The sequence below is a fragment of the Capsicum annuum genome, chromosome 8 (assembly GCF_002878395.1).
Source record: "Capsicum annuum cultivar UCD-10X-F1 chromosome 8, UCD10Xv1.1, whole genome shotgun sequence".
Classification (NCBI taxonomy): Eukaryota; Viridiplantae; Streptophyta; class Magnoliopsida; order Solanales; family Solanaceae; genus Capsicum; species Capsicum annuum.
The window spans coordinates 158,817,104-158,840,982 of record NC_061118.1 but is presented as its reverse complement, the minus strand read 5'-3'; the positions used below and the strand labels follow the sequence as shown (position 1 = coordinate 158,840,982).

General features: G+C 36.1%; 1 protein-coding gene across 1 annotated transcript; it reads left to right on the top strand.

Moving 5' to 3' along the window:
• The first annotated feature begins 1,452 nt into the window (after positions 1-1,452).
• On the top strand, positions 1,453-19,351 carry LOC107839822 (squamous cell carcinoma antigen recognized by T-cells 3). The gene is made up of 16 exons (XM_016683455.2): positions 1,453-1,974; positions 2,850-2,983; positions 5,299-5,356; positions 6,110-6,325; positions 7,514-7,789; positions 8,435-8,569; positions 8,659-8,784; positions 12,980-13,024; positions 14,350-14,463; positions 15,434-15,576; positions 15,690-15,813; positions 16,877-16,951; positions 17,486-17,854; positions 17,950-18,042; positions 18,604-18,760; positions 18,915-19,351. Exons 1-16 carry the CDS (start codon positions 1,759-1,761, stop codon positions 19,187-19,189), a joined length of 2,556 nt encoding a protein of 851 aa, XP_016538941.2. The 5' UTR covers positions 1,453-1,758; the 3' UTR covers positions 19,190-19,351.
• Positions 19,352-23,879: the final 4,528 nt, after the last annotated feature.

Below are 23,879 nucleotides of genomic sequence, written 5' to 3'. Positions count from 1 at the left end.
AAAAATTAGTGAATTTCGCTTGAAAAAAATTAAAACTTTTTGTGAAATTTTTAAAGATATTCAAATTTAAAAATCGAAAATTTATTATGTTTGTATATATGAATTTATAGTTAAAAATTTAAATTAGTTGGAGAAGAATTTTAATTATTTGGAATGAATTTGATGTTTAATTTGTGAGCAAAAATAAAAACATGATTATTCAAATTTTCTACAATTATAAATTTTTCTTATTTAATTGAATTAATTTTAATATTTAATTTGTTATTTAACATTTTAAAAATGACTTCATGTTTAATGTAATACTTTTTAAATTTTTCTATTTTTTTAAAATGACGTGGCAGATGAGGTAGACACGACAGCTGACGTGGTAGCTGATGTGGGGAGAGTGTGTTACACTCACCAAAAAAGGGTTTAAAATATTGCTTTTTAGTGGGTTCAGAGGTCCAGTGACAAACATGTAAGTAGAAGTATCCAACTTACAAAACCGACATAGTACAAGGGTTCAAAAGGTTATTTTGCCTAAAAAAATTATGACATCAAGCCAAGCATCATTATTATGATTTACGAGGAGAGGTTGACTATAAATTTGAAGGAGGAAGGAATCTTCAATTATGTTCTACACTTAAGTTAAAAATTCTTAAGCAAAGATTACCCAAAAAAAAGGAGTCAAACAAAGATTAAGTCAAGAGGAAAAAAACTTATAGAAGATAGAATAGCGAACAAAAAGTAACAAAATACTGTTGGCGTTTGAATTTGAACTCTGGTATATTATGTGAAATTTCAGCGCGTTTGCCACTGGCACTACTTCGTTAACTGCTGCACCGGGTGACACTTAAATAATATATCGATTTTCTTATATATACACTAATGTGTATATATACATACGGTTTTCTGATTGAAGTTTGCGGGTGACATGCCATCCCTGAACCCCCAGTAGATCCGCTCCTGTAGATGAGTCTCAGAACTTTGAGAATTTTTTTGTGTAAATGTTAGATTTAATTATATTGTTTTGATGTCTCTACCATCGTATTATTTTGTTGCAGTTTACAGGTGGTAGATGTGTTTTGTTGCAGCCTAGGTGGTAGATGAATGTTGATCAATTTTGATAAAAATTTTTTGGTAAAACAAATAATTTTGATTTAAATATTGTATTTATATTTATTATTTAAATAAATATTATATTTAGTATTACGTTGATTTCAATAAAGTGAGGTACACAGACATATGCATGTGAAGAATTGCATATTAAAATAATTTTATTTTGACCTAATTGAAATAATTCAAGATATTTTAGCCGTTTTAAGAATTTTTTTTGTCCAAGTTCTCACAAGTAGTCTTTCCAACCGCGTCGCATAGCTTAAGCTTTTGACAGGACTTTGGATTAAAAAGAACTCCCAAGTTGTTCAATTGAGTGGGAGTCTTTAAAGTTTTTTTAATTAAGTGGGAGGAATATTTTTTTTTAAGTTTTTCCATCCCAATAACTTGTTTCAGTTGTTCAATAATTGCACAAGTTGTTTAACAACGGTACGAAGTTGTTCAAACAACTAATATAATAATATAATTGTGCAACAACTACCTCAATATTCAAAAAGAGTTAATTTTTTTTTTAACTCCCCTATTTTTAGTTGAAAACTTGGGGGTCTTTTGACTATTTTTCTGCCTTGTGACACACTAACTTTCTATTTTCAATATATAGCCATTAGCGGTGGACTCAGTGACTGTTCCCTGCAAAACTCTTGCAAGTAAAAATATTCAAACATGGCGGAAACTGAAACCCTAGATTCCTCTTCCCATCCTACCGAAAACGAAGACCACGATATGCCGGACGCCGATAAATCCGCTAAGGATTCGGGTTCGGATTCCGATTCGCAGTCTAGTTCCGATTCAGAAGATGATGCACAGCAGAATGAACAAATTCAAGCTTTACAAAATGAGCTCTTAAATAACCCTTCCAATTACGATACTCATGTTCAAGTAATTTCTCTTCCTATACTCAATTCACAAAAACAAAGTTACTTGGAAGGAAAATGCGTTTAATAAAAGTAGTTTTTGTATTATTTGGTAGCAATGCAAGTGTTTGTGAGTTGGGATGCATCAAGTGTTGGTATCATATTGTTAGTTTAAGTACCATTTTTGTTTTGATTATTACTTAAATTTGGTTGTATCGTACAAGTGTTTGGGATGCGTTGAGTGTCACAAAAGTGTTATTGCTTTGTCTAAGTAATGATTGAAATAAGTGATATGAGTAAGAGTTGAGAAATTAGTGAAGAAATTTTGAAGGCAAAGTCAGAGAACGTTCTTAGCTTTAAACATAGATGCATCTCTTTTTTAGTTCTCTGGTGTAAACTTACCATTGTACATGATGTAGATGCAATGATTAATCTAGTAGGGGAATTGCACTTTATGTAATTATCTTTTGTATTACTGGTTCAGTGTATGTTTTCCATTTATAAATTTTTCTTATTTCTAGTAAAAAGAATTAGTAAAGAAAAGTGAATTCCATCCCACAACAACAACATACCCAGTGTGGTGATACCACCACTGGGGTCTGAGGAGGGTGGCATGTGCACAGACCTTACCCCTGCCCAGTAAATTCCGTCAATAAGTATGAAAAGTCAGTTTCTTTTCATAATGTAAGGGCACCTTCCTCATAGGGAAATTTCCTCTATAATATAACTAGCACACCTCATGTGTTCTGTAAAACTTTGGGTTGACCTGTGGCTATGATGATAAATGATTTTTCATTTTCAGAAGCAGATATCAGTTGGAGCTGTTTTCTTTATTTTTTGTAATATGTGTGTTTATTTTCGAAGAGATTGGTCATACAATGTTTTGTTGTGGCTTTGTAGTACATAAAAACTTTAAGGAAGCAAGGAGATATCGAGAAGCTTAGACAAGCGAGGGAAGCCATGAGTGCTATCTTTCCTTTGAGTCCAGAGATGTGGCAGGAGTGGATAAAAGATGAGACCTCTCTTTCCTCAGGGTATCACTTTCTTTTCCTACTGTGTTTGTTTCCTCTTTTTTTTTTTTTGCTGATAAATACTGTATTTGTTTCTTAGTTAAATGCCTTTTCCTTGCTGTTTTATAATGGTGGTTGTTTGATGAACAACAAATATTTGTACCATAGAGAAACATATTTAGTCTGGAGATTCTTTGTAATAGCACAGTGGATAAGCATGATGGATTGTATAGGCTAGGACCATAGGAAGGCTAGAAAAGAACAATACAGAAGAGGATCTATGTGGAATTTATTCTGTTTGTCTTACGTTGTATTGCTCTACCATAGAGAAGTCTGCTCCTGTATGCTCAGTTGGATCTCTAATTAGTGACGGAAACAGAAGAAATAAAAAGCAGGATGTTTCTTCTGTAAAATTCTTATTTTCCTTTCCCAAATAATTCTTATTCAGTGGTCGCATTTTCTTGTTCTCTCATTTCCACTTTATTGTGAACAAGACTGAAGTCGTCGGCAGCATCCAAAGTGGAGATTGGAGATCGCTGTGTATCCAAGCTAAAATAGAGAACACGTTGTTTGCTTTAAGCAACGTCTTTATTTTTGTGGCTAACAATTTGACTTGTGGTCCTACTCACTATTCTCCATTTTTGCTATGCATGCTTGCTAAGGTGATTTCCTCTATAACATGCTTGACCTGTCCTGTCCGACTTGTAACTTTTCTTACATGGTATCTGTATAATGTCTATGTACGAGTCTGCACTTTAAGATAAGGTGAGAGAAATAAAAAATAAAGAACCAGACATAGATAAGAGGCATCTCATTTCTTCTTGTATGTATTCACTTGCCTTGACTTTATTATCATGGTTATGTTTGTTGATTTTTGGATAGCTTAATATTGAAGTTCAAGGGAGAAAATTTGTTGATGTCATCAACTTTAACATCCTTACTGGAGAAACTTAACGGCAGGAGAAATGAAATATTCAACAACAAAGGGTGTACAGAGTGGATAAAGAATTAGGGGAACAGATTAATGATTTTCCAATCTACAGTGGAATACAGATCTTTATTTACTAGAGAAATTTCTTTACTTTTGGAGTTAGCTTTAGCATGTGAGCGATAGTAGAAAAAGGATGGGAAGGCGGTTTGGATAAGGAACAAAAAGGCTCCATGATATGGTGAAGACAAATGGAGTGGAGCATTATATGGAGTAATGCTCAAATCCAACTTTTTCTCTTAAAATTTAGATGTTAGGTAAAATGATAGGTATGTTTGCACAGGCTGATATATGTGTAAATGACACTGAGTTTATTCTTCCATTATTCATGTCAGTGTTTAGGAATGTGTTCGCATTGTCGCATAATGCGAAGCAATGCGTGCCCCTCTCACTGTGTGGGGCTGATGCGAGCCAACCTTATAGAAGCGGGTGGCATCACAGGGTTATGCAAGATGCGAGTTGATGCAAGAAGGAAGCTAATGCGAGCTCATGATGTTGATTTTATTTTAGGCACAATTTTAAATTAAAAAAAGAGTCACTTCATGTTGATTTTATGGTTTAAGGAGAAACACTTCAAGCTTACATAGCAAGGGAAATGAATTTGCTACTTCAAGCCGAGATGAGGAAGTGAAGATGATGAGCAATATGATGATAATGAAGGAATACGAGATTTGGACATTTTTGATGAAGTAGACGAGCTTTAGAAGAACAAGAATTAGATGTTGAAACATTATTAGTTTAGATATGTTGTTTTCTTGGTTTGTTTTGCTATTTGTTTGACTTTTTTTTGCTATTGTGTTCTATGTTGTTTTGCTGGTCTGTTTTTCAGCAGGTGTTTCGGTGATCAAACCTGTGATTTTGGTGTTTAATTTAAACTTCTGCCGATATATATTGAGTATATTGTTGATTATATATTTGTTGTAGTCTTTTTAGTTCTGTCTTACAGGTTTGGATGCTCTATTTAGTCTTTGTTTCATTTTAATTGTGCTTCACTTCAATGATGTGCTTGCATCGCCTTACGCTTTGCGTAATGCGTGATGCGAAGTTTCATCGCTTTTTTCCACACCTCGCTTCCCTGAACACTGATTCATGTAATATGAGTGTTTCTGACGCACACAAAGATTCCCTTGATTTATTCGCTTTCCTGAACACTGATTCATGTAATATGAGTGTTTCTGACGCACACAAAGATTCCCTTGATTTATTCATTCTTGTGAATATTTTTCTCAAAATAGAAAAGAGTTCCTTGTGTATATATTTCCGCTGTTTAACTTTGTGACACTTAGTGAATCAGGAAAAGAAGCCACTTTTGCTGTCTTATTATATTTTTATTTGCATGTCTTTTTTGCAGACCTGATGCTCTCCCTGCAATTGAGAAGCTATTTGAGCGGGGGGTGTCTGACTATCTGGTGAGTAGTGTGTTAATGTGAGTGTGTTCCCTGTTGCTTATTCTCTACAAAAACTTGAAGAGGAGTAAGGTTCAAGCCAGGCTCTGGTTCTCTATTGAAAACTCTAATGCTTTCTGGTTGTCCATTCTATATGCAAGCTGTCTCACTTGGGAGATCCAAAATATAATTGCTTTGTGCCTGTGCTTAGTGACTTTAAGATAAGCTAGATTGTTATTGAACTTGTCCTGTGTATTGTTTAAGAGTTGCTTTGTCTTTATTGAAATGACTTTGATGGAAAATCTTAAGGATATAGCATGCAAAAGATACAAGAAGCTTGTCCTTGGTCAAGTAGAATTGTAGAAGAGTCCGTGTTAGAAACCTTTGTGTGATACTTGTATGATCCTGTTCATTGTCTGCCGCTTAGTAGGATGGTTACTTGAAGAACTTAACCTTCCTACTATGTGGAAAACTTCCAATATTTTCTTCATTATTTATCGGAACAGAATCAAAGAAGTAATAGTTCAAAGTTGTATTCTCCCTAGAAGAAGTTTTACTTCGTAAGGCGTTCCGTTTAAAAGACATCAAGAAGATGCGAGGTTACAAAAGAACAAAAGTACTGGTGCTTGGTGATTTCTCGGTTTTCAATAAAAGGAAAAAAATGAATTCTCCTAAATACTTTTTCATGTGAACAATCAATTCTGTTACTATTTTGTGAGGAATGAATGGATTTGCTAGAATCAAATAGATTTACTGATATTCTTTTGCTTGATGCAGTCTGTTGCTTTGTGGAGCGACTACTTAAGTTTTATTCAAGAGCATGACCAATCAGTCAGTACACTTTCTGCAGCTGGAATTTCAAAGGCAAGAAATCTCTTTGAGCGTGCCCTGGTTGCTACTGGTTTGCATGTTGCTGAAGGCAGCAGGATATGGGAATTATATAGGGAATTTGAACAAGCTATTTTCCTCACTATTGATGAAACTGATGCCAATGTAAGAGCTTGGTGCTTCTCTTTCTTTCCTAGGATGCATGCCGTTGTCACTTTAGGCTTTTTAAAGATATAGTAAGAGCTAGCTGTATCTAGTTTGAGACTGAGATGTTGTTGTTCGTATTGTCAAAGAGCTAGATGCCGTTCTTTTTTTAGCTTAGCACTTGTTTTTCTAAGGTTGTGCCGTCCTATTCCTCCAGGATGATGGAAAGGTGGAATATATCTTTTTCCGTTAGGTTGTATATCACCTCCTGTCCCTGTTTTCTTCCCTGGAAGCATGAGAGAATTTAGAGGCATAATGTAACATGTCTTTGTTCAATTCTCGTAAATATAATTCCCTGGGAAGGTAGTACTCTATATCATGAGTTGTGTCTTTGCGGAGCTCGTGACTATTCATCTTATAGTGCTCTCAAATCACTTTTTCTGAGACTTTACTGGCTTTTAGCGTACCCCTTGGGTTTAAGCATGGGATGGTAAAAAGTTGCTGCTGCATCTTCTTGTTGTTCCTCTGAAGCATCTTTCACTCCCACCCCTTCCCAAAAGAACTTAAATGGGTTAACCTCGTCTCGTTGTTTGACTGTCAAGAGATCAGGAACAGATACGAAGAAGAGGTGTACCTCAAATGCTTTGGTTGCTTTTACTGTCATGAGACTGATATGACTTAGTATTGGAGTTCCTTTTAGACAAGCATACTTCTTTCCTTTTTAGATAAGCATACTTCAACAACTGGTAGCAGATTGAAATGTTATGAAACTTAAATGATGGGAAAACCTTACTTCCCTTATTGAATGAAGACCATGAAAAGGAAAACGCATATTGAGTTGTTCTCTCTTGTGTTATGAGTTTGCACTTTGCACAATATTCTATTTAATTATTTGGTTGAGTTAATGGCAAGAAACTGCGTATTGATTTTTAGTAATTTCAGTTAGTTGAGCTGTGGCTTGAATTTTAGGTCAGAGGTTTTGGTTTCAAAACGATGTCTATACTATTAGTATCTGTGCTGAAGATCAAAGAATGTTAGATCTAAAACTTCGCTCAATTATAGCCTGTTCTGTATTTTTGTGTAAAGAAGATTGATGTATCATTGGTGTTCCTATATTAGACAATGTCCAATGATAACTTGATCTGTTTTTATCTTTTCCACATTTGATAGTTGATCTTTTCTGTTGATATTTGCTTCATTGTAATGCAGTCGAGAGAGAAGCATGTCCAGCGAATTAGGAATTTATTCCATCGCCAGTTATCTGTCCCTCTTGCTGATCTAAGTTCAACTCTCCTCGCATACAAGGCTTGGGAAGCAGAACAGGGAGCCAATCTTGATGTAGACTCCAGTAACTTGGATGGGCTCTCGCCACATTTGGCCTCTTTATATCAAAAGGCCCTCGACATGATGAACGCCAGGACTCATCATGAGAATCAAATATCTCGTAAAGTTGAACCTGAATCAGAAAGGCTTCAACACTTCATGGTGCATATCCTGATGCTCCATTCTATGTTTTACCAAGTTTAAACAGTACTCAAACTTGATTATTTTTCAATGGTTGTGATGTGTCTGGGAGATCTGCATAACATGAAAATGGAGTTCATCTAACAGGCAATGGAGTGATTTAAGATCATTAAGGTGCAAGACTTTCATTTTTTATAAAAATACAAATTTTAGAACTTCTATCAAAGAAGAAATTGGTTGCATGTGATTGATGATATATGTCCGCATTCCTGTATACATTTTACAAGGGAAAAAAGAGAAGCGAAAAAGTGCTTATTTCTGTTTTTTTACAGGAATAGTACCTTAAGTTTGTTGATTGCTCATTCATGTTGATTGATCTGAGTGCGAGCGTAAGATTGTGTTGCTCATGTGTTAGTTACTTTTAAGTTGCAGTCTAGATTCATGAACAGACCTTTTGGCTGGTTGGATGTCGACTGAGGCGCTTAGGTTTTATATTAACAAGGAAAACTGTTGAAATTAGCAATCCTGTGTGAGATGAACCCAAACTTTAACTACTATTAAGTACAACATAGCTCCTTTAGTGGTGTTATGGACTTGATCATTATTACCAGATATTTTAGACTCGATTATTTGTTAAAATTACTGATGCTTGGTGTTCTCCTGCAGGCTTACTTAAAATTTGAGCAGTCATTGGGGGATCCAGCGAGGATACAGATCTTATATGAGCGTGCCATAACTGAATTTCCTATATCTAGCGAACTCTGGCTTGATTATACTAACTACATGGATAGAACATTGAAGGTTATTCTCCAGCGTTGTCTTCTTAACTAATTTGCTGTTTCTTGATTGTGATGAAAACTGATCCAGCATTAACATACATTTCTTTGCAGACCTCCAGTCTTGTTCGGGACATTTACAAAAAGGCGACAAGGAACTGTCCCTGGGTAGGAGAATTGTGGGTGCGATACTTGCTGTCTCTTGAACGCGGTCATGCTTCAGAGGATGAGCTGTCTGCTGTATGTCTTCATTTTTATTTTGCTTGGTATTGATTTCTAAAACTATTAACTGTTCTCATGGGACATTCATTTTTTGTTATTGTGCTTGGCTGCTTTCACATTTATCTGGCTCATTTATGATTGAGAAATTAGTGGAACACTCATTTGTGATTCGAGACACTAGCATAAGTTGGAGTCTTTCTTGTGTGTGTTATGTCCCAGTGAAACGGAATGTATTTTCTTGTTCTTTTCTATTGTTTTCACTTGAAGAACTTCTCAAAACCTTCTACAATCATTTTCCTAGATCATGAGGTGAGAATTGCCCAAGACAATGTAAAGAGTTCAATTGCTCATCCCACAAATGATGTGGGACTACTAACACAATGATTCCTACTTGAGCTTGTGAACAAGTTATGCTATTTTTTCACAGCACTCGATTCCTTTTTATCCAGGTTACCCAAAAAATTGTCTCAGTTAATCATTGTGTTTGTGTGTGTGTGTATATATATTATAGTCTCTGTTATGATGGTCCACATCGACTTAACCTTACCAGCACCAGAGAAGTTGCTCTACTGTGCGTGACATCAGCCATTTGAGCTTTAATATGCTGAAGTATGATGAAGAACTTGTCCAAAAGTTTCCAGTTATCTAGCAATACTAGAACTGACTGGGAGATGAAATTATAGTCAGACCTAACTGAAAGTTCACCACTCTTCTGAATTTCCACCTTGGAGTCAGGAAGTATTTTGCTCTCATCAATTATGGCGGGCAGTATTTTGTCCTAGCAGCTGCCGAATCCACACAGCTATACAGTTTTGTAAACTCTTCATAATGGTTACTTTTAATGGTGTACTTTTTAAACCTATGAAATGTAGAGGGTTATGTATCATTTATAAGCAGTGTAACTTTATTGGATAGCAAAAAGTACCAAGGTGGTACTCAGAGTATATAAAGTCAGTGGATGATAAACTCTTATCGGTTAAGGGCTCTATTAAATCCAATATTTCGTATGTTACTGCAAGTTTTTCCCCTATAATGTACGCTTAAATTCTGAAGACATCTGAACTCCATATAAGAGACGCGTGCTCTTTCCTTCCCTCAAAAAGTATCCCATATTGTCCAAATAATATACCAAGGGTATTGTAATGCAAATTTGTTTCTTTTTCTTCACTTTCTGCCCTTGCCAACTGTAGAGTTTACTGCAAGTCTCTCCATGCATCACCAATTACAGCAACAACAACAACAAACCCAGTGTATTCCCACATAGTGAGGTCTGGGGAGGGTAAGATGTACGCAGTCCATACCTCTACCTCTAAAGAAGTAGAAAGGCTGTTTCTGATAGACCCCCGGCTCGAGACACGGAATAATAAACAAATTCATAGTAAAGCATGGAACAAGATGGCATAACATAAATACGACACCCACAAATAATAGTAAACAGAGAAAAGTAAACAGATTCGTAATAAAGCATGAAACAAGGTAGCATAACAAGAATAATACCCCCACCAAGTAATGCCCTACACTAGCAACCCAAACTGACCCTAGCCTTCTGCCCTAATTCGCGTCCTCCAGATCTTTTTATCTAGGGTCATGTCCTCAGTGAGCTGTAACTGCTCCATGTCCCGCCTAATCACTTCTCTCCAGTACTTCTTCGGCCTACCTCTACCTCGCCTAAAACCATCCAAAGCTAGCCTCTCACACCTACGAACCGGGGCATCCATGCCCCTCCTCATCACGTGTCCGAACCATCTCAATCGGACTTCCCTCATCTTATTCTCCATTGGAGTCACACCAACCTTCTCCCTGATAGTCTCATTCCGAACTCTATCCCTCTAGTCAGCCTACACATCCAACGCAACATCCGCATTTCCGCCACCTTCATTTTTTGAATGTGGGAGTTCTTAACTGGCCAACACTCCGCTCCATACAACATGGCCGGACGGACTGCCACCCTGTATGGGCGACACCTTCTTATCACACAACACCCCCAAAGCGAGCTTCCACTTCATCCATCCCGCCCCAATACGGTGCGAGACATCCTCATCAATCTCATCGTTACCCTGAATCACGGACCCGAGATACTTGAAACTATCCCTCTTACATACCACTTATGATTCCAACTTCACTACCACCTCATTCTCCAGCCTCACGTCATTAAACTTGTATTCCAAATATTCTGTCTTGCTCCTACTCAACCTGAACCCTTTAGACTCAAGAGTTTGTCTCCACACCTCTAATTTATCATTCACAGCCCCCGCGTCTCATCAATCAAAACTACATCATCTGCAAAAAGCATACACCAAGGCACCTTTCCTTGAATACGCCGCGTCAACACATCCATCACCAAAGCAAACAAAAAGGGACTAAGAGTAGATCCCTGATGCAATCCTGTCAAGACAGTGAAATGCTCTGAGTCTCCTCCCGCCGTCCTCACCTGGGTTTTAGCTCCATCATGCATGTCTTTAATTGCTCTGATATATGCCACCGGGACTCTACTCACCTCCAAGCATCTCCAAAGCACCTCCCTGGGGACTTTGTCGTATGCCTTCTCCAAGTCGATAAACACCATGTGCAGGTCCTTCTTCCTTTCCCTATACTATTCCACCAGCCTCCGCACCAGTTGAATTGCCTCCGTCGTCGAGTGGCCGGGCATAAATCCAAACTGGTTCTCCGAAATAGACACTATCCGTCTCAGCCTCACCTCGACCACTCTTTCCCAAATCTTCATAGAGTGTCTTAATAACTTAATACCCCTATAGTTATTGCAACTCTGAATGTCACCCTTGTTCTTATAAAGAGGGATCATAATATTCCACCTCCAAGCCTCGAGCATTTTCGCCGTCTTGAAGATTTTGTTAAACAATCCAGTCAACCACCTTAAACCAGCCTCGCCAGAAAACTTCCAAAAATCCACAGGTAGCTCATCAATCTCATCAGGCCCCGTTGCCCTGCCCCTTCGCATCCTGCGAACAGCCTCTCTAACCTCCTCTACCTTAAAACGTCTACAATAACTAAAATCCCGATACTCCTCTGAGTTCTCCAGCTCCCCTAACACAATAGCACTATTCCCTTCGTCATTCAAGAGCCTATGAAAATACGACTGCCATCTATTCTTAATGTGGCCGTCCTCCACCAACACTGTACCATCCTCCCCTTTAATGCACTTCACCTGATCGAGGTCACGACCTTTCCTCTCCCTAGCCTTAGCGAGTCTAAACAACCTTTTTTCCCCTCCTTTCTCCTGTAACCCCGCATACAAGCTCTCAAATGCTGCCTTCTTAGCCGCTGTAACTGCTAACTTAGCCTCCTCCCTAGCTAACCCATGCATCATCAATTGAACTCCAAAATGTTCCAAAACGTTATTCAAATCTGCCAATGTTTGTTTGCACTGTAAGGGAAGATGATTGATTGATTCTGAGGTGTTTTCACCTAAGAAAAATATCTGCCAAAGAGGTTGTTTCTTCTTTATAGATTATCTCGTGTCAAGCAAGCATCTGTGCTTTATTCCACCCAAAACAAACTACTTTTTGGGTGCTCCTGTCTTCCATGATTTTCCGGGGTCAACACATCTCTCGGCTGTGTTTCCAGAACTTGTAGCATGATTTGACAGTAAATTTGCTATCTTCATTGCTATGCATTGCATGGAGTCCTTCAGCAGAGTCACGGGTCCCTGTTGCAAATATAGCACACTCAATGCCATATCACAGATAGTTCAATGCCATATCACAGAATACTCTTTGATTCTAAGTGTCACCTAATACCAGAATTACAAGCTGGAGTAGTATGCCACTTTATGCTTTGAACTATCTGCTGGAGATCCTGGATTGACTCTATCCCTTATTTAACACATGTTTTTAGGACTTCCTAACCCATCCCTCATTGTCAAAGAAATTGGATGTTTTGACTCCTGATTGTTTCCCATATATTCCCTAACTTGCTTGGAGTTGAGGTGTATAGCAGTTGTGTATTACATTTCTGTATAACTGTTTTGTTGCTATTTTGATTTCTGTCCAGTTCTTCTTTTCCTTTCTGCTTCTGTTTTGGTGCTATTGTATTTTGATCTGACCAAGCTTGTGGGTGTGTCTAAGACAATGATTTCTATCTTGCGTTTTACTCAATGAGAAGAATTTAAGGCATTAGTTTCCATTCTGCTCTCTGTAATAGCACATGTATCGGTACTTCAGGATTCTTATTCATTTTTTAATCAATGTTCCAGGTTTTTGAGAAGTCCCTACAGTGCACTTTCTCAAGCTTTGAAGAGGTTGGAGTATATCTGTCTTATATTGTTATTAGTAGTCAAATTTTCCTCTGATCATTCCTGCACAGTATGTTTACTATGTTATGGGCAGAACTACATAGGTCTTCTCGTGCATCCTTTGTATAGTTCCTTTACTTCTATTACCTATTAGTGAGGTGATGTGATATTATATTTCGCTACTGCTAACTATTTGCAGTTACTTCTAAATTGCAGCTTGGTATTTTATAAAATATACTTCAAAATGAAAAAAAGATTCACTGTATGCCTAAACATGCAAATTTCAGTTGGAGTGATTCATTATCTCTTATGAGGAAAAAAGGGCAGACAGACTGATATTTATATCAGTTAGTGGAAGAACCTAATGCATATGTGTGTGTGTGTGTCCTAGTGGTCAATGAAGTGGGTTAAAAGCCCGAGGTCTCAGGTTTGAATTCTAGCAGAGAGAAAAAATATTAGGTGATTCCTCCCATCTGTCCTGGTGTAGATAATTATATGATATCTGTTGCTGGTGGGAGGTGGCAGGTATCCCGTGGATTTAGTCAAGGTACGCGAAAGCTGGCCCGAACACCATGGTTTTCAAAAAAGTTTGATCTGTTCTATCAAGGTCTACGAATTGGAATTGTCAATTCATCCATAACTATTTAGTTGAAACAATAATCTATTTAATCGAACTGTCTGCTTTGTTTATTGTTGGACATATCTCATTGCAAAGTTCAGTCTGCAATGATGCCATATCTTTTGGGAAATGCAATTGCCACAAAGTCTAATGCTCATGGAAATTTGTCACCGACTTATTTGTCCAGAATAAACATCATAGAGAACTAGCAGAAGTTAATCTATCTTGCCACTCTTAGTCATTGAAACTTCCAACGTTTTTGCACCTGAGAGTGTGGCCTAGAGGTCAATGAAGTGGGAGGAGAACCCTGAGGTCTTCGGTTTAAATCCCAGAAGAGGCGAAAATAGCTTGGTGATTCTTCCCATTTGCACAAGCCGTGGCAGGAAAACCTCCCTGGCACCTGTGTTGGTGGGAGGTAGTAGGTACTAGTGGAATTAGTGAGGTACTCGCATGCTGGCCCATACACCACCATCATAAAGAAGTCATTGAAATTTTAATTAGTTCGGGAGCGCATTAATGTGAAAACTTTCTGCATAAGTGGTCTTCTTTTGAGATTTTAGAGAGAATGCCCACTGCTAAAAAGAAGGAAAATTCCCAAAGAGATTTTTGGATTATTTTATAAAGTTGGTTCTCACCGTTAGCTGCATTGAATGTGTTTTATGGGCTAAAAGTACAGTTTTTGAGATTATAAACTCATTCATGTTTGTTGCAGTATCTTGATATATTTCTCACGAGAGTTGATGGCTTAAGGAGGAGGTTATCTTCATTGACATCTGGAGCTGAAAACAGCAGCTTAGATTATATAACTATACGGGAAACTTTTCAGGTATACTTGCTAATTGCTAAGATAATTTCACTTGCCCTGGGAATTCAGTTGTTTTTCGTTGCTTCACTGTTGGTTCATGCTTTGCAGGACTTCACACATCTAAATCGGAATTATTTAGTTCTATAATTTTTACAAGGTTAATAAGTTTATTAATGATGGTAAAATATTAACAGTATACCAAAAGGTTAAATTGGTTAGTCAGAGCATGAATGGTTAGACAGGCTAGTTCTTTGTACAGCAGGAACAGCCAATTATGCTTGGTTTAGGGACTTCAACGGTGGTAGTTTTGTATCCTCAACTCCCCATCTATGTAAGCTTTAAATAGACCAGGGTTGATTCAACTTCTTTTTAATCATTAAAAAGAAAGTTGTCTCAACTTGATAGTTTTGCATATTGCATGTAGTGATGTCCGCTATCATAATTCTGCTTGATTGACAGTCTTTTGTTTCCAAGAATTAAGTTTCTACATGATCCTTGGTGTTTCTTGCAGTACTTCTAAAAGTGCTGTCAATCCATCTTCTATTGTCTCCCATTGTTTTCTTCAGACTTCCACAATCCGTTACTTGGGAGTTGGATATGACTTGCTATAATTCCATATCTCAACTTGACTGTTGTGTTTTTGATGGATTCTCAATTTCCTACTTACAGGGTTCCCTTGCTCATCCGTTTTAACTCAAATTGTTAGAGTGACATGCTTCTGCGCTGTCATATCACCAAAATATTCAACATTTAATTTTGGTCTCACCTGTCCCCTGATGAAATTGAGGATTTCACATTAACACTTCTTAATATTCATGTTAGGCCAAATGCTGTTTGATTTGTAATTGAAACTTCTTATATCATTCACCATCTTATTTGTGCAATTTATCCTTGATATTCTTTCAACTCTTTCTGATCTGTTGCAAGAAATAATTTCCTTTTTACATAACCCACAATGAAACTAAAGGTACTCTCCTTCCTTTTCTTCCAGCGTGCATCAGATTATTTGTCTCCACACCTGAAGAATACAGAAAGTTTTTTGCGGATGTACAGATATTGGGCCCTCTTAGAGTCAACTCTGGGGAAAGATTTAGTTGCAGCTCGTGGTGTCTGGGAGAGCCTGCTTAAAATCAGGTTTCATGCACATGTCCCATTGTTCCATTTATAAACATCAATATGCAAATTTAATGTGTATCCAAAAGCGTCTTCCTTGTATTTTCGTTGTTGTAATATGGTTTGTTTTGCAGTGGATCGATGCTAGAGGCGTGGCAAGGGTACATAGCTATGGAAACTGAGATGGGTAATATTAATGAAGCTCGATCCCTCTTCAAGAGATGCTACAGTAAACGGTTCCCTGGGACCGGCTCAGAGGTATGTTCTTGTAACAAATTGCTTACATCACACAGTCGAATCCTGCTTCCTCTTTGGACTGTCACCTAGAAGTTGTTGGTTATGATTTATGAAACAGTTGAGCTGTTGAACTGTTCACAGTACCTATGACATGTTCACTTAGTTTCCTCAGACTACCTCAAAACATAATTTCTGTGGTTCAGTTGTATCAGGTTTGTCTTTACTTTAGTCGAGAGCTCCCCTGGGGCAAGGTGAAATGTTCGGTTAGGAGTGATCGATTTGGAAATGTTTTTTGGGGCCACGGAATCTAACTTTTTATCTGCAGTACTATATTTGAGGTATATATTACGCTGACCCAATCTAATGAATAGTCATCTTGTATGAAAAGAAATTGTGCGTTATACCCGAGAAATGCCTCTTAACTAATTAAGTTCCATCGATTTTGCTGTGCCGAGGAAATGACCTTAGACAGGAAGTTGTGGAGGACACGGATTAGGTTAGAAGGTATGTAGTAGAGTTTGTCTTGCTTGTTCTTCCATACTAGTAGTCGTAGTATTTCTCCTGTAGTTTCTTGTCCTTCGAGTTCTGTTATTATCTATTGTCTCTTGTACTTCGTTTGTCGCATTATTTTGTTGTAGTCACTGTTCTTTTCTGCAGAATGCTTTCTATGGTATTTTGCTCTGATTCTTCACTTCCGTTATTTCTTTTTCAATCTGCTTTTCCTTGAGTCTAGGGTCCATCATAAACTACCTTTCTGCCTCTCAAGGTGGGGGTAAGATCTGTGCGAGGAATTACACTTCGTATGCTGTTTTTTGTGGTGAACATACTTTATAGATGAACATGCGTGTGACATTTTTTGGGTTTCAAGCAGTTTTCTGATAATTTGGTTTAAAAAATATCGAGGCGAAAACCAGAGTTCAATCATTTAGTTCTTGATTCTTGCTGGTGATTTATTTGGCTCCTTTTGCGCTATCCTTTACGCATATCTGTTATATTTATCTTTTACTGGATTGTTTTTCAGCCCAAGTTGCTATTCATTTTGAATTAGATGATACCCCTTCTTCTAAAAAACAGAATCCTTCAGGACATATGCAATTCGTGGATTCGCTTCGAGAGAGAGTATGGTGCACTTGACGACTTTGACCTTGCCGTTAAAAAGGTACTGCAGGTTAATGTCATTGCTTCAAGAGTTCGCTCATAAGTGTGTTAATTTGTGTTTCAGTTGAAAAGTAAGATGTGATGATACAGGGAGCAGTCCTTGATGTGCATTTCAGGATTCTAGTTACTCAAGACTAGTAATTATGCCAACTCTATCTTCCTACAAGCAATAAAGAAAATTAGAAACTTTGAATAACTGGTGTATTTCAAAGGCATCTCTCTGAAAATGCCAACTCTTATCTTTCCAAAAGCAATAAAGAATTAGAAACTTAGGAATCTGCCTGACATTGCGCCCGTTGCTTGCGTCAGTAGTGTAATTATGATTTTTTGCTCTTTGGTATGCACCAGTCACATGCTAGTAAAAAAAAAAAGCATTTATGATGGAGATACTCTTCTTTTCTGTTTTTTTTTTTTTGTGGGTGTTCTGATCTGAGAATATCTATTCTCTGAGTATCTTATAGTGATTGGTGGATGTCGATTAGCAATTTTATTTCCGATGGATCGGATCTGCTTCACCCTTCTCTGATTGTCTCAGGTCACTCCTCGCCTTGAAGAACTGCAGTTATTCAAACTACATGAAGCTAAGAATGCCGGTGTGTCAGTAGATGATAGAGACAATTCTTCGAGGAAAAATGTGCGTGAAAAGAGGAAGTCAGTATCAAATTTAAATGAAGAACAATCTCCTGCTAAACGTCACAAAGATAAAGCTAAGAATGTTAAAATCACTTCTGAAGATGGTAAAGGCCAAGCAAAAGATACAGCCAAGGTAAATAATACAAAACCAGATATAGCTGCCAGCAAACCAGCGAGTGGAAGCAAAAAAGAAAACAAAGAAGTCTCTTCTGGAAAACCGCCACAGTATAATGACCAGTGTACTGCATTTGTATCTAACCTTAACCTCAAGGTAGTTCTCTGTTGGTGTTTCTTGAAGCCTATCCTCCTGAATGAAATTTCATACCTTAGCGACCTTCAGTTAATTGGTGTTTGTTATTGGGACAGGCAAACTATGATGACCTACGTAGATTCTTCAGCGATGTTGGAGGAGTGGTTGCTATACGAATATTAACAGACAAGTTCATTGGCAAGTCAAGGGTATCTCTCTTTCTCTAGGCATATACACTGCAAGAGATTTAGTTTATCCTTACCTGCGTAGTCTCAACACTGCAGTGTAAAATACCTTCTCTTTTGCTACATAACTATAAAGATTTACCCTCTAGTTTTTTTATCTGAGACACCCACTAATTTTGATGATTACTGAAAAGTTCCCCCAGTATCATATTGTTGTTTTCCCCTACTCCAGGATCCAATTTCACGAGATCTACTATCTGGAAAAGCAAGTAGTTTTACTTTTATTTTGCCAACATTTTGCTGTTTTTTTTAAATTTCTAAACATTGTGTATTCTAGGATTTTTATAAAATATCTTGATATGTGAATATCTTTTGGATAAGGGGAATAAGAAAAAAGGAAGGGACTCAGAGCTTGCACCTCCAGCATTTTTTCAAATTTCATGATCCACTGAGAATGCACCTTTGCTACTTGAATTAGTTCTTTTGAAGTTCTCTAAAATCGTGGGTCTTGTGCATAATAGAATTGAACATTTTTTATCTTTATTATGTGTGGTTCATACTTATTTCTTCCTTGAACGTGTTAAGGGATTAGCTTATGTGGATTTCTCGGACGATGAACACCTGGCTGCAGCCGTGGCAAAAAACAAACAGACATTGCTTGGGAAGAGACTGAGCATTGCCAAGTCAGATCCCAAGGGCAGAAAGAAAGGAGGTGCTGCTCACGGTTCCTCTTCGAAACAAGGTATACTGGTATAGCTTGCTTCACTTGTTTTCACAGGTTCTGCACGTTCTTATTAGTTCCATATTCTACCATAATGTTATTGCTTCATAGATACTTATTCATTTTGTGCGAACGTTTAGAGAAAACTGATGTGTTACTGTGGTTAAAATGACAGGTGATGGTGCTGATCAAACTACTGAGAATTCAAAGTCAGGTGCCAAGGATTCTGCTGAAGATTCCAAAGGGAAGGGGCCTCAACCTTCTAGTCATCAGCGGGCATCTAATATCCAGCTCAAAGGTAAGAATACGTTTGCAATGCCAAGAGCTGTCAGGCCGCTTGGTTGGGTTGACAAAGATAAACCCAAACCAAAAGAATCTGGTTCTGTGGAAGATGAAAATCCTAAATCCAATGATGAATTTCGGAAAATGTTCATCAAATCATCGTCATAACTTGAAATATGAAATAACACTTGATGTAGTTGTGTGTATCGTTATAGGATATGCTAACTTCAGTAAGCTCTCTTTAGAGTTGTGTTGACCTATTATGGGTATATTATGAGATCTAAGTTATGTTGTCTGCCAACTAGTTCTAAATATAAACTTTTTCGAAGACTCTGGTGATCGAGTTATGAGCGTTGGATGTCAGTATATAATGTGGGAATCCTATCTCAACTCCGAAGTGCACTAAATTAAATGATTGTATTGTAATGGTAGTAAATTCGTGGTTCGTAATTGCTCTTGAAAATATTTAAGCCATGAAGTCCGAAAGTTTCCATTACGGAAAGACGGCCTGCTTAAGAGCTATCCAATGGACACTCTTGTGCCATTATTAGTCAATGTATACATATATGTGAATATATGTCGATGTTTGTTGTAAACATTGAATTCCTCTAGCTAAATAGGGCATAGATATTCAAATATGTTTTGAAAATTAAGAAATCGTAATTATAGGGATTCCCGCGCTTTACGTTTCAAAGTGTCTTTTCACTTTAGTAGTGTGTTGAGAGACAGGTGAAGAAATAATGAATGGGGTGGGGCCAAAGCCAAATATTGGATCATCAAAACAGAAAACTATGTGAAAAAATGACAAGTTGCAGGGATACCCCTATTGTCTAATACTACTACTGTGCTGGTTTTCTTACACGACAAAACAAATCTGACATTGCACCAACTTAACCTTAGAATGACACCTTATCTCAAGGACAACACACACTTTTTTACCCTTTAAAAAAATCAAAATTTGGTGGTAGAAATTTTTTGGAAGTATAGTAGGGGCTTGGCCATATGAATTTTTCTGCTTCTTTTCGGAATATTATCTTACTTTATTAAAAAAAAAAAGTGAAAATAGTTGTGTTTGATATAAAAATTATTTCATTTTAGTGAAGACAAGTAAATTTTTTCACTTTTATTTCTCTCACAAAATTTCAAAATCAACTTTAATTTACATTCATGGTCAAACGCAAGATCAACTTCAACTCGAACTCGAACTGTAAAAAATTATTATTTTCATAATCAAACTAGCGCATCATATTGATACGCTCAAATTTTGTGATTTGTAAGAATGATTTTGAAAGTGGTTGGCTTTACACTTTTTGACTTTCAATAAATTTTGACTTTTAGCCTCGAAGATTTGTTTACAAGAGACTGGGGATGTCAAAATTCAAGACATCTATTTTTTTGGTGTACCCAATTCTTTTAGACCATCAAATTATTATGGCCAATAGCAAAAAGGGAAGAGCTAGCTTATGGTAATTTTATTTGATTGCTTAAAATGTTCTATTTGAAATATATATACAATTTTGTGTAAACTGTTTACGTTTAAAGTAGTACATAAAACAGATTAAATCCAGTAAAAAAAGTGTACTTTTCTATTACACTTACATAAAATCAGGTGGACAGTGTCTCGTGAACACCAACGGAAGACTATAAGTCAAACGAGTTTAGGAATATCATTGTACTTGATTACATAAAATACATGTTCCTATATTTTGAAACCCTTTAGATCATCATGTAAAAAAGTTGGGTCAGTTACACTAAACTACCCTCTTATAACACAATTTAATCATCCATATATTTTGAAATCAACTACTTAGGTACACCCTCCATATATAATTCTTTAAGCAATAACCAACAAGGAAGAATTAAAAGGGCATGCAAGAATAATTTTTACTGTAGCCTGCATTCACTTTCTTTTAAACCAAAGAAAACACACTGCATGTTTCTAACTTTATTTTATTTTATTTCCTTTCCTTTATTGGATCACTCAATTGGTCTCACTCTGTATTTCAGCTTTCTTAACCAAACTTATTTCTCTTACTCTTTACTTAGTTTGCATTATGCATTTTGTCTCCACCCCCACCCCAATACACCATAATTTAAATAAGCTAAATAATTCAATGGAGCAAAGGTTCGAGTCCCCAAATACGGAATCGCCTTTGTTAGAGAGTGGATTTAGTCGGACTTCAATGCGGGTAAAAACCAAAAAAATGGAGCAAAGGAATCGCCTATATGGTAACTAATTATATCGGGCGATTTGTTTTGTTGTCCTATATATATATATATTAGTACAATAATAAGGTTATTAATCGGCTTACATATTCAAAAAAATATTTTGTTTCTAAATAATGTAATTGTTGTGGAAATCCACGATGATAATCAGACCGCATCCGTCAAAATAGGAAAATATAACTGATCAAACTAATGACTAGTGTACATCCTTTTAACTTTCACTCATTAACCCTACTAAAGTCCTCCTTTATAGCCTTATCTTATGTATTATAATTGTAAAATATATTTACTTTTTTATTTTATTTTAGTTGTAGTTATTGTAATTTGTGGTATATTATACCAATAGAATATTTACATTTACACTCTCTCTCTCTTTATATATATATCAGCTCAATATCATTGACATGGCTCAGATTGATGAACAGATATTATATATCTGTGCAACCACTCATTTTATAATAAAAGATAAGGCTATATATATATTAGGTTATTACTCTATTTTTTTTTTATAAGAGAGTAACTGATCTCATCAAGTAAAAATTGACTTGTATGTGATCAAAAAGCGGACATAGCTCACTAAACCTCACACTATGCGCGAAGTATAGAAAATGATCGAATCATAAAAGTCTATTGTGCATTATTGATTTATTTCTAGCATTGTTTCAAGTTAACTCTTTTATTTTTTAATATAGATTTGTCCAGAATATTGTGTTTCACTTTCACCAAGTTAATTTTTTTTCAATAAAAATGTTGAGAGCTTCCTAATATAGATTTTGCTCAGTCCAAGATGCATTTGGATCCCTGAACTATTATCAAAGTTAATATTACTTAGAAAAAATATAATCTTAGAGGCATAAAAAAGGATCCGGCTATGTCGGAGTTTGGGAAAAGACCGTATTACAATGGTCTAGTGTATGAGGTCTTACCTTGCATTTCTGCTCGATGCTATTTTCACAGCTTGAACAAGTAATCTCCTGATCACATAATAACAAATTTACTAGTTACTCCATCGCTCCCTTTCTAATCTTAAAGGCATAGACAACAATTAAGCATGTAAGAAGAAACATCAATATACCGTTCAAAGGGCAAAAGTTAGTTCTTATTCCAAGTTAAATTATTTGTCAAAAGATCAATTATTATTTGCCTATTTTTGTTCTCATAAACTTTTCTTCTGTTGCACCATTTTTGTGTTTTTATCACTACTAATGGATATTACGAGGAGAAATTGATGTGATGCTCACCCAATTTTTTGACCCAATATTTTTGACACACCTCTAAAAATTTTATATCTCTTCTCTTTTCAAAAGAAAAATTGAGAGAAGGTGTGCCAATTTTTCACATGCATTCTCAACTTGTGATTAGTACTCTCTTCATATGATTTTGTCTAATTTTTACTATTAGTTTTTATGGTTGAGATTGATATGATAATTATCTCAAATTCTTAAATATAGACTAATCACTTTTCATGCCTTATATTTGGAAAATAATCATTATCGCGGGTCATATTTTAAAGGTGAAACTTCAAATAGCCACATGAACAATATTGCTATATATATTTCATATTACGATATTAAAATCAAGTTCATTCCAAATCTTGATTTTCAATGTTAGGCTTCTATTTTATATTATTCATACTTTAATTAATAGGTCTAAGTATGTAGGGAGTATCAAAATTTTCCACATGAATTTTCAATGATGATTTAGTCTTTTTAATATGATGAGCAACTTTTATTACATATAAGCTAAATTTAAAAATTAAATTAGGCTCAATATATCACCTGATAACTAAAATCATATTATACACGATATCCAAAAATGGGCTAGACTACATCGATCATGCAGTCATAATTTAATATTGCACAAGAAATTATTTTCGCGATTTTAATTGGTGAACTGTCGTGACATATGACTCAGATGGAGAGGCAAAGACTTTATCAAACAACTTCTATATTATTTTTCACCTATAATTATTATATTTGGTTGCTGTGATATGACAAATCATAAAATTTGGGTCATAAAGTGTGGCATCAAGGAAAATCTCCCATCATTCAAGGATCTATGTTTTAGTTTGTACCAGACAAAATCAACTTCTGTCAGTTTTGAAAATTGAAAATTTCTACTTACATATTTGTCATCTAAATGCTTGAACCCATTAAAATATAATATTTTACACCCTTTAACCGTTTACCTCGCTTGTGGTATTGAAATAGTGACTAGAACAAAGAGAGTGTAGTCACTCGCCTGAAAGTGCGAGTGGAGATCAATTTTTGATCAATTTTACATTAAACTAATGAAAAATAAAATATTAAAATTAAAAATAAAATTAAAAAAAGAATCTTTTTTTACTCCATTTTTTTAATTTAATTTTTTTAAAATATAAAAATAATAACTTTTTTTAGAAAAAAAAAAACTTCCCCACTCCACCTCAGCCCGTCCCCACCCCCACCCCGTCCTCACCCTCACCCCCCACCTAGCCCCATCCCAGCCCCTTCCATAAAATAACTTTTTAAAAAATAAAAAATATTAAATTAAAAAAAATAAAAAAGGCTCTTTTTTTCCTCTATCTTTTTTAATTTAAAAATAATATATTTTTTTTTTTAAAAAAAAAACCCTTCCCCACTCCACCCAGCCC

Excerpts from the sequence above, each read along its gene's own strand:
- LOC107839822 (XM_016683455.2), top strand. The coding sequence starts at position 1,759 with ATGGCGGAAACTGAAACCCTAGATTCCTCTTCCCATCCTACCGAAAAC. Across the intron at positions 8,785-12,979 it reads CAGAGGATGAGCTGTCTGCT|GTTTTTGAGAAGTCCCTACA; the intron begins GTATGTCTTCAT and ends TCAATGTTCCAG. Across the intron at positions 18,761-18,914 it reads CGGTTCCTCTTCGAAACAAG|GTGATGGTGCTGATCAAACT; the intron begins GTATACTGGTAT and ends TTAAAATGACAG.